At 45.5% G+C, this 11,359-nt stretch overlaps 1 protein-coding gene across 4 annotated transcripts; it reads right to left on the bottom strand.

The window, feature by feature from the left end:
- Nucleotides 1-406: 406 nt before the first annotated feature.
- MBLAC2 (metallo-beta-lactamase domain containing 2) lies at nt 407-9,647 on the bottom strand. Of its 4 annotated transcripts, none has more exons than XM_071732211.1 (3): nt 9,108-9,647; nt 5,415-5,638; nt 407-515 (listed from the first exon to the last, which is right to left on the bottom strand). In XM_071732211.1, the coding sequence occupies exons 1-3, from the start codon at nt 9,553-9,555 to the stop codon at nt 429-431; spliced, it is 759 nt and encodes a 252-aa protein (XP_071588312.1). In that variant the 5' UTR covers nt 9,556-9,647; the 3' UTR covers nt 407-428. The 4 variants fall into 4 exon arrangements, with proteins under 4 accessions (XP_071588312.1, XP_071588311.1, XP_071588313.1 ...); XM_071732210.1 differs by lacking the exon at nt 407-515 and adding an exon at nt 2,000-4,487 and having other exon boundaries at nt 9,108-9,643; XM_071732212.1 differs by lacking the exon at nt 407-515 and adding an exon at nt 2,000-5,028 and having other exon boundaries at nt 9,108-9,640.
- Between the last annotated feature and the right edge of the window lie 1,712 nt (nt 9,648-11,359).

The raw sequence follows: 11,359 nt of genomic DNA on the forward strand, positions 1-11,359 counted from the left end.
GGGAACACACAAAGTAGTTATTAAGTTGGTGAGTATGTCTGACAAGATGTTATGCAGACACTTCATCCAAGAAAAACAGCCTAAGTTGTAGAAAAGGATAAATTCAGTTGAATATGAAGAAAAGTCTAGTTTGATCAGAAAGAAAGCAAGCTTACTTCCATTTTTGTGGAATGACGTTTATGGACAATAAATATTGAGCCACAGGGTTACCTCTTTTTTCTGTTGGGTTTCTTACCTTGTGCTCCAGACCCAGCACTCGAGGTGTGACAGATTCCAGGTATTGTAAAGGGAAAGAGGCCATTTCTCAGAGTGAGGAAGAGGAGGAAAAAGGTGGGTGAACTCTTAGGAAGGCATAGACAGAAGTCTGGGAATGTGTGAGAAAGCAGGAAGAAACAGGAAGAAGTGGTGACAGACAGACCTGGAAACCTTTAATTCCAAGCAAACATTCTGCTTCTCTGCATGAAGATGGTGCTAGGTGACCTCAAGATGGCCTTTTGCAGCCCTCCACTTCTTGTCTCCAAAGAAATGCAATAAAGCATTTGATTTCTCATCTGCAAAGCAGATCTGTCTTCTAATGTGCTGAGTGCCAATAAAAATGTTCATTTCTGTTACATATCAAATGTGATGGATACAGTACTTAGAATAAACTTTCTTCACCATGTTGGCAAACTCATTATTGAGAAAGCAGTGACAGCAATAGATTCAGCTGACACTTCTCTAATGTTCCTGCTTCAAATACTGGGCTGGAAAAAGAGGTGAAATGCTTGTTAATTGGGTTAACAAATTCTTTTTGTTTTGTGTTGTGGTGAGTCTGGGTGTGCATCTGAACTTCTGACCCCAGGTGACAGAGGAAGGCCTTCATTAAACCCTGAGTGGAAGCCGCAGGTTGCCTCATTTTACAAACTGCAATCTGAGGTGCCTTTACTTCCACAAAAACTTACCTTGTTCCGATGGGAAATTCTTAAAACAGGGATGAACTGCACTTTGGAGTCATGACACCCAATCAGACATATTGTTCTGATTGTTTGGTTGCATGGTAAGAGATGCCTCTGCATCAACAAAAAGAAAACAGGAACACATCTGGGTGGAGGACTCCAATCACCTAATTTGAGAAGTGGAGTCTCCCAGATGGATGTTCCCAAGTTTATTTTTTACTTCTTTAAATAACAGCAACATTGTAATATTTTTTAGTTATTTTCATTTAATTGCCTTTATTTCCCTCCTCCCTCATAAGCTCATTTCTGCCTGTAACTTGCCTTAAAATTCTGTCATCACCTGATAACATTCATATTTTGAGAAGGTAAACTAGATTTGAAAATAAGATTGTATTTGTGCTAAAATGCAGAGATTGATTTGTAGGCTACACACTGAACCTGGAACTCCTGGGAGGAAAACAAGTGCAGTTTATTAACTGAACAGCCATGTATCACTGAAGCTCAGTTATCCCTTGTTTGGAAGGAAGCAAACCTTCATTTTTAAACAGCTCCAATTCACCTTCATTTAGTCTTGGCTGTATCTACTCACAGTTCTTAGAGAGCAGCTGCCTTTGTTATTCATGGACTAATTAATCCCCAAGAAACTTCTGCAGTTAATAAGGAGTCTTCTAACACAAACTAGACAACAGGTATGCTAAACATTATTCCAAGCTCCAGTTTTGTGCCAAACAGAAGCTACATGACTATTTTTGTTTCAAGTACAGTAAACAGCTGTCATTAATAATGACAAAATAATCTATGTCACCACAAACTGAAACTGACACCCAAATATATACTTTCATCACATTTATGTTTTCTGTGTGCAAATTCTGATCTGGGTTAAAATGTGTTGGGTTTTCTTAAGTACCCACTCATGGTTTTATGCAAGCTTTGCAGCATCTGTCTGTGATGCATAATATGCAAATCAGAAGCATATGTAACACTGGTACCAACTTCTGTAACATTTTACACTCCATTCAGAATGAGTGCTTTTCTTGAAAAATACCTAGAAATTATTACAGAACTGCATAGGATTACAACATTTTTTATTATGTTTATCTATGGTAAAATGATGTATATGTAAACTGTTGTTTAACATGACAAAAGTCTTGACAGATTACAGAGCAAAAATTCCTGGGGTTTTTTGCCAGCTTCCCAGTCTTCTGAAAAGTATTAGATTTTACAAACATATCAGTGCAGTTCTAAACTATGAAAATGTTAGAATATTAAAACTTAAAATGCATGTTTTAAATATTTAATCCAAGGAGTGTTAAAGGGACACTGTCACATTCATGACTAAAACTTGAAAACTCTTAACAAAAATAGGCAAAGGCAGTTCTTTAAGACATAGCATTTATCTAGTAGTCAATTTCTTACAATACAAAAATAATTCTGAGACTCTCAAAAAAGTACTTCCAACTGGATTATAGCAGCAGTTTACAAACATGCCCTATTTAGGACTATGTTCACATAAAGCTCACCTCTGAGCTAAGAAATTATCCCCTAGATTTTGGACAAGAAAAAAACAACCAGCAGGCAATTGTTGCCATCTTCATCTGCTTAAGGAACTTAAGCAGGGCTTAATAGGGCATGGGACATTTTAAGGATCTTGTAGCTGCTACTGAGCACAGACTCAAACACAAATTACAGAGGTCATCTTTACTTAGACATGCCTGTGAGCCTGCTCTCAGGAGCTCAAGTTTTACAGTATAGAAAACTTTGGCTACAGGATGAATAATCAAACTTCCAAGCTGATAGTGACGTAGCACAAAATGCTAAATCAATGTGATCTCACTCTCCTAAACAACTTTTGCAGAATTTTAGTGACTGGCATACAGAGTGGCAGGGTCTGTGACAGAAGAGGTCTCTCCATCCGTGTTACTGCACGGTATTACCACCACTGCTCCTGCTGCCCTCACAGAAACATTGAGCAAGGCTGCTTCTGGTTTTATGGCACAGATGTCTGATTTGAAGGAACTCAGTTACTCTTGGGTAATTGGAGACACCCTGGCTTCATCTGGACTACTGGTGTAAGCTTTACTGCTATGTGTTTCTTCAGACATTCTGCCTCCCCCACCTGTCACCTCAGATCTGTGACTACCCACTGTGAACCCTTGGCCATCAAAACAGCCTCAGGACTGCTAAGAGCAACACCATGGAGTTTATTCTGGGCTTCTTCATTGGCTGTTTTGCTGCCCATGCTAAGCTTTTGCCTTCCTTCTGGCCAAACGAGGCCAAGATAAAAAGCTCTTAGCTTTATTTATGACAGAAATCTACCCACTGGTTAAACACCCCTCGTGTAATTTACTGATATACTTGGGTTCCTCCAAAAGAAGTTGATCTGTGATCTGAGTGGTAACAGGTCTTTCAGGGGCTGCATTGCTACACCTGTCCTGCCCACTTAAATTTTTTTCTTCAGCTTGGAGATAGGCACTGCTAACAAGAACTAGGCACATCACAACCTGTAGAAATCCTAGTAAGGAATATATTCAGTAAAGGCAGGAGTGAATTGGTCTGTGATAGCAGAAAACCATTACATAAACATGTTCTCTTTCATCATTTTTAGACACAGATGCTTTCATTTTGCAACAGTTTGGTTTGGTTTTGTTTTTCTCCCAAGAATTTATTCTTACTAAGAACGCTATCAATTTTCACTCCCCCATAGAGCCCAAACTTTGGGGTCCCTTTCTGGTTTTTAAGATAAGTAGAGAGAAAAAAGCTTCCCCCCATACGGTGAAATCCAAATAAATAAGGTTTAGCTCCACTAAAACTTTGGAAAAAAATGTTTGCATTCTTTTTAGGGAAGTATACATACAAAAATAACATCAGACAGTGTCCTTTAAAAAAAAGTTAAATATATATATATATATGTACTGTTAGAATAATGACACAAAATTTAACCATTTCAACATTAAAATCACACATTCAATTTTCATAAGCAAGTTACAATGTCATTTTGCATTCCTTAATGTATTAAACTTTTTTTAGATGTCAGGTAGTGATAGGACTGCAATTCACTTTTCATGAAAACCATACACACCAAACACCTCATAAGCAAACAGTAAACAGTTTAAGTTACATTCACATTGTGGCAACAAATGTACTGGCTGTTTAATTCAGCACCTGCAGTAGGGCAAATTCACATTAAAGCCTCATTCTTACCCTGCCACAGAGCATTAACAACCAAGTTACAATCCAGTCACATAAAAATACTCTTCAATGCAAATACAACCTTTAAGTTTCTCTCAAATTTCCATTTCTCTCAAATTGACAGAACCTACTGTGTACAGAATTTTCTTTTATGAGCTCATCAGAAGAAAAAAACACATCAAGCAAAGGCTCAGTCCACACAGGAATTCATTAGTTCACAAATTCTCTGATTCCTCATTTCCACAGCTGTAAGCAAAACAGAATGAGAGTGCTCATTCTTTCTCCTCTGTCATGGGGCAGCAGGCATCCCCTGCACTGCACCAAGAAGCATAAAAGGCCCCACCAGCCCATCTGCTGTTGGATCTGTATCAAAAGATACAGATTTTGGGGTAAGCTGATATATCTATACACTTTCCATCATGGAAGTTTGGTTTATAGCATTTCCACACACGAGTGGGTTCTAAACCTGCCAGACAGCTACTCTGCAGTGATAAGTGGTGCAGCAGACACTGAGTGGCTGGAGATTGGCCCTTATCTTTTTCTGAACCCTGTGCAGGTGTTGCACTTACTGTGACCTAATGGTGCTGCTCCCAGCACACACCAGGTCTTAACACAAGCTGTGTGAGGCCAAAACCTGAGCAGGACTTGAATCACAGAATTCTTGCAGCTGGAAAAGACCTCTAGGATCATCAAGTCCAACTGTCAACCCAGAAAAAACCCCACTATTCCCACTACAGCGTGTCCTGAAGTACCAAATAGTGGGTGAATAGTCACAAATTTAGTGCTACATCAACGAGTTTTCAGGCATGAATGTAAAACCTCTTTATTTTGGCATACACACATCTGTCAGAATCATAACAAAAATAAATCAATATATCTCAATCACAAAATGTGCAAACGTGCTCTGAAAAAAATAGAAAGAAAAATGCTAGGTTTTGGTAGAGCTACTAGCTTACATACTTTATAAAAATAGGAATAAAGTGGGGGAAAAAATAGGGAGAATTTTTTCAGCTTATCTGTACCAGTTTGCCACCTTTACTAATGCTTAACTGCTTTTCCTTGCATCAACATTTCCACAAGCCATTTGGTTTTTCAGTAGGGAACAGACCACACCAGAAAACGAAGTCACTAAGAAGTGACTCTGGCATTTGTGACACGGAGAGCTATGCTCGCTAGGGACCTCATGGCACAAGTGGAAACCTTGTGACAAAATCCAGCTTGTGAAACATAGTTGGAAGCTAACCGGTACAGCCTTTCTGCCCCAAATATGTTAAAATGCCCAGGGAGTACCTTTTCCACCAGACCTCTGTCCACCAAGTCCATGAGGCGCTGGCAGCTTGCAACGTAGTCACTGATTTTGCTGTAGGGCAGCCAGTCGATCATGGATCCATCATACACCACATCTCCACTGAACAAAATCTTCCTGTCTTTGTCATGTAAGCAAATGCTGCCTCTCGAGTGGCCAGGCATGTGCAGGACTGTAAGGTCTCGGTCTCCAAGGCTGATCACATCCCCTGCAAATGTGTTATAGAGGAAAACATAAGCATTTGTCGTGTATATTGACTGCCACAAAGAGATTATAACCTCCCCACACTGCTGTGTTTGTACACGTGTCCACAGCAGTGCCAGGGTGGCATTTGTTTTCTTGCTGAGTGCCAAAAATACACCTGACATTACTGTGTTTTCCACACATTGTAACAGCACAGGCTTAGGCTGTGTTAGTTGAATCTACTCTCAAAATAAATGTGAAAAGAAATGTAGCAAGAGACAATAAAACAGGAAACAAACAAATATTAAGTTGGTCTCCTTTTAAAGTTTGCAAAGTATTTCACAGAGTATTATCATTACACCCTCACTTAATTCACCTAGAATTGCACTACTGTTAATTTTGAAAGGAAAAATTATAGAATCATAGAATTAGATGGCTTGGAAGGGACCTCTGAGATCATCAAGTCCAACGCTTGATCCACTCCCCCCAAGGTTCCCAGCCCATCCAGTCTCTTTTTAAATATCTCCAGGTGGAGATATTTAATCCAGGTGGAGATATATCTCCAGGTGGAGAATCCACCCCTTCCCTGGGCAGCCCATTCCAATGTCTGATCACCCTCTCTGTAAAGAAATTCTTTCTAATATCCAACCTAAACCTCCCCTGGCACAACTTGAGACCTCTTGTGCCCTCTTGTCTTGCTGAGAGTTGCCTGGGAAAAGAGACCAACCCCCCCCGGCTCCAGGAATGACAAAATATGAATTGCTGGAGAAGAAACCCAGACCGGCCTCCACACACTTTTCATCTCATTCAATCACAGATATAAAAACCAGAACTTCCTTAAAATAAGGTCATATTTTTTTGCCTGCTTAAATATGAATGTTTTTCTCATTGTACTAGCCACTGAACTGCTACTTTCAGCAGAATGTCAATCTGGGGATGGAGAATAGGCCAAGTAACTCTGATGCCAATTTTAAATTCTAACCCCAGCTTAATTATAAACTTCCATCCCCATTATTTTGCAGGTGGTAAATATGTAAACTTTAACGCTGTGTAGGAAAAGAAGACCAACATATATACAACCTCCTCAGAAGTTGCTGCTCTTAATTATATGAAACAGCTCTAAAAAAAGTTACATCCAGGCCATCATAAAATGATGTTTGAAACTGTAATACACATTCCAAGCTCCAAGGAGAAGCAGCAAAAGTTACCAAAACCCTCCCACATCAGAGGCAGGCACAACACAAATTTACTCAAGACTCAGCAAGCCTTAGAGTATTTAAGGCTTATCTTCTGTTACAGGGCCTGTGGTAGTCTGATAAGAAGGGCTGCTGATAATGCTAGAAGAGCATTTGGAAGTCAACACAGAGCTAACATCTGACTATGCAACAGGAGTGTCTTAGGATCTCCAAGTTTGAAGAAGCAGCTAATTTCAAAATTATCAAAGAGAATTTTTAGCCAAATTATTTTTCAGGGAGATGTTGTGAAGCATCAGTAGGAGAAAGAAAGAAACTTGAGACTCTTCAGAGGATTGTGCAGAAACTGCCTGTGTTAGTGAATGAAACAACAGTGGAGATGATGTTAATAGAGAAAAGTGTTACAGTGGGTTTCAAACTGCCCCTGGCACTGGAAAGAATATGAAGAAACAGAATATGACATCCAAAATTTAAAAAAGGAATGTACAGAATTTAAGAAAAAAGAGTAACTGCGACAGCTGAAGGAAACTGAGTCTTAGAAGACTCAACTAAGAAAACAGTAAGTGATAAGGCAGAACACAAGTAAGTACAATTTTAGGTAGAAGAGGCAAAATGAAAAGTGATTGGAAGATCTGTTAAGATTAAGGTAGTGCAAAAACTAAACTCAACAAATGAAGCAGTCAGTGTACAAGTAAAAACTGTGTAACAGAAAATTGCCTGTGCCACATTCTGTGTTTTCAGCATGACTGGATATCCTCCCCCCTCAGCAGTGACACATCCACCAAAATCTCATGCCTTTTCCACACAGTGTGTCTCAATCAATACTACTTTAGACACTGATGTTTCTCTGACAGCAAGCATGACTGCTCCTTTACAAGATTGTTTTAAAAAATAATTCCTCCTTTTAAAAAAAAATATATATAACAAACTTATGTTGGTTTGCAAACATACAAAAAACAAATCTCATGTTCTTCACATCTTTCAATAAATTGCTTTGTTCTTTACGCTGCTGTGCCTGTTTATTTATAAATAATAAAGAGTCACCAGATGCCAGAACTGACAGACACGTTAGAATCCTAGGGCTACACCTGGGGTGCTCAATTAGAAACTGAAATTACTGTTGACTGATTTTCATTTTAAGGAAAAAAAATCCTGCACCAATATGCAAACAGATTAGGCAAGCACAGGTTATTTTATGCATCATTCCCAATCCCTGACACTTTCATGGTAGAAACAAAAATTTAACCCACAGGACCTCTTTTTTGCCTCACACCGAGGAGCACGGATGGGTCATAGATTCTGCAAAGTGGGTTGCAGAGACTGAATGTAAGTGAAGAAAAATCAGTTTAACTATTACCCTGCATATGTGTACATTTATGTATTTACTACAGAATCGTAGAATTTCAGGGTTGGAAGGGACCTTTAAGTTCATTAAGCCATGGGCAGGGACACCTCCCACTAGATGAGATTCCTCAGAGCCCCATCCAGCCTGGCCTTAAAAACTTCCAGGGATGGATGGGGCTTCCACCACCTCTCTGGGCAACCTGTGCCAGGGTCTCACCACCCTCATGGGGAAGAACTTCTTCCTCATTTCCAATCTAAATCTCCCCTCCTCTAGTTTGAATCCATTCCCCCAGTCCTATCACTACGAAAAAGTCCCTCCCCAGCTTTCTTGCAGCCCCTTCAGATACTGAAGGCTGCAGTAAGGTCTCCTCAGAGCCTTCTCCTCTCCAGACTGAATAACCCCAACTCTGTCAGTCTATCTTCACAACATTATATATGTACTATAACTATATATATATCATAACATTATATATGTATCCGTATAACCTTGCATACACAAAACTCCCACAAGGGGGAATGGCTTAGAACTGAAAGAGGGGAGATTTAGATTGGCTATTGGGAAGAAATTCTTTGCTGTGAGGGTGCTGAGCCCCTGGCCCAGGTTTCCCAGGGAAGCTGTGGCTGCCCCATCCCTGGCAGTGTCTCAGCCCAGGTTGGATGGGGCTTGGAGCAACCTGGGCTGATGGGAGGTGTCCCTGACCATGGGCAGGAGAGTTGGACCTGGATGATCTTCAGGTTCCTTTCCAAACCCAAGCTGTTTGGGGATTCTGTGATTACAAGCAGTATGACCACAGAAGAAAGAGCCACATACAGAATACTCAAACCGTTTGTTTGGGGTGTTCGGGGTTTTTTTTGTTTTTTTGTGTTTTTTTTTTTTTAAAGTCACTTTAGCTCAAGCATTAACACTAACGTTAGCTCCAAAGCGAACACCCCCCCATCTCCCCGGCCGCTCCTTACCCTCCTGCAGCAGGCGGGTGGGTCGGACGGGCGGGACGCGGAACTGCCGGGCCCTCCAGCCGGGCCGCGGCGGCCTCGCCACCTCCCCTTCCCACAGCCAAGTGACAGCCTCGTAGTTGTCACCCCGCAGCAGGGCCGCCGCCTCAGCGCTGTGCACCGCCACCTCCTCGAAGTGCTGCAGCCCGCCCGAGTGGTCGAAATGGACGTGGGTAGCGACGGCCAACAGCGGCCTCGGCCCGGACCCCTCCGCCTCCGTGCCCAGCAGCCCGGCGTCCCGTAGGTAGTCGGGCAAACTCCGCAGCCCCAGCCCGGTGTCGATCACCACGTCTCGCTGCGAGCCCCGCACCAGCCAGATGTTCGCCCGGTTGCCCGACTCGTAGAACCGCTCTTGGATCCAGAAGATACCGCCGCCCAAGGGCTTGTGCGCGAACCATTCCAGCGCCGACATCGCCCACAGAGCCGCTCCACTGACCGCCTCCCCGCCACTCAAAACGGCGGCGGGCGGGGCGGCACCGGGACCTGCCCACTGCGGCAGCCGCGGGCGGAGCTCGGCGGCGGGCGGGTGAGGGAGCTGGGGAGCCGTGAGGGGCGGATGAGGGAGAGGGGCGGCTCCGAGGAGTGGATGAGGGAGAGAGTCCACTCTGAGGGGCTAATGGAAGCGGGTGGGCTCTGAGGGGTGGATACGGGAGCGGATCAGCCCTGAGGGGCGGATGAGGGAGAGGGGCGGCTCTGAGGGGTGAATGGAAGCGGGTGGGCTCTGAGGGGCGGGTGAGGGAGAAAGTCCGCTCTGAGGGGCGGGTGAAGGAACGGATCAACTCTGGGGGGCGGATGAGGGAGAGGGGAGGCTCTGAGGGGCGGATGGAAGCGGGTGGGCTCTGAGGGGCGGTGGGTGAAGGAGCGGATCAGCCCTTAGGGGTGGATAAGGGAGCGGATCTGCCCTGAGGGGCGGATGAGGGAGAGGGACGGCTCCGAGGGGTGGATGAGAGCGAGTGGGCTCTGAGGGGCGGGAGACGGAGTGGATCAGCTCTGGGGGGCGGATGAGGGAGAGAGGGGGCTCTGAGGAGCGGATGGGCTCTGAGGGGCGGATGGGGCAGCGGGGAGGCTCCGGAGGGGGTGGGTAAGGGAGCGGATGAGTTCTGAGGGGTGTTGGGTGAAGGAGCGGATGGGCTTTGGGGGGCGGATGAGGGAGAAAGTCCGCCCTGAGGGGCGGATGGAAGCGGGTGGGCTCTGAGGGGTGGGTGAGGGAGCGGATCAGCTCTGAGGGGCGACGGGTGAAGTAGCGGATCGGCTCTGAGGGGCGGATGAGGGACAGGGGCGGCTCTGGGGGGCGAGTGACGGAGTGGATCAGCTCTGGGGGGTGGATGAGGGAGCTGGGCAGCCCTGAGGAGCGGATGGGCTCTGAGGGGCAGATGGGGTAGCGGGTAGGCTCTGGGGGCTGGATAAGGGAGCGGATCATCTTTGAGGGGCGGCGGGTGAAGAAGCGGATGGGAGTGGGTGTACTCTGAGGGGCCGATAAGGGAAAGGGTCCGCTCTGGGGGGCGGATGGAAGCGGGTGGGTTCTGAGGGGAGTGTAAAGGAGCGGATGAGCTCTGAGGGGTGGATAAGGGAGCGGGTGGGCTCTGAGGGGCGGCTCTGAGGAGCGGCTCTGAGGAGCGGATGGGCTCTGAGGGGAGGGTGAGGGACAGGGTGGGCTTTGAGGGGTGGATAAAGGGGCGGATGGACTCTGAGGGGAGAGTGAGGGACAGGGTGGGCTTTGAGGGGTGGATAAAGGGTCGGATGGACTCTGAGGGGAGAGTGAGAGACAGGGTGGGCTTTGAGGGGTGGATAAGGGAGAGGATCAGCTCTGAGGGGAGAGTGAGGGACAGGGTGGGCTTTGAGGGGTGGATAAGGGAGAGGATCAGCTCTGAGGGGAGAGTGAGAGACAGGGTGGGCTTTGAGGGGTGGATAAGGGAGAGGATCAGCTCTGAGGGGCGGTGGCTGAAGTAGCGGATCGGCTCCGAGGGGTGGACGGGGGAAAGGAGCGGCTCTGAGGAGAGGATGGGAGCGGATCGGCTCTGAGTGGTGGTTAATAGAGCGGGTGGGCTCTGAGGGCCGGGTGAGAGAGTTGTGAGGGGTCCGGGAGGCTCCGTCGGTCGGGAGGTGGGTGGTAGCGTCCCCGTCTCCTGTCGTGACAGGCCCTGTGCAGGGCGACCTGGAGGGATCGTGAGGAAAGAGGGGGAACCCCCCGGGGGTATCCGGGAGAGGGAGGGTGA

Source organism: Heliangelus exortis, chromosome Z (genome assembly GCF_036169615.1).
Source record: "Heliangelus exortis chromosome Z, bHelExo1.hap1, whole genome shotgun sequence".
Taxonomy (NCBI): domain Eukaryota; kingdom Metazoa; phylum Chordata; class Aves; order Apodiformes; family Trochilidae; genus Heliangelus; species Heliangelus exortis.

Excerpts from the sequence above, each read along its gene's own strand:
- MBLAC2 (XM_071732209.1), bottom strand. The coding sequence starts at position 9,555 with ATGTCGGCGCTGGAATGGTTCGCGCACAAGCCCTTGGGCGGCGGTATC. Across the intron at positions 5,639-9,107 it reads CACCCGCCTGCTGCAGGAGG|GGGATGTGATCAGCCTTGGA; the intron begins GTAAGGAGCGGC and ends ACACATTTGCAG.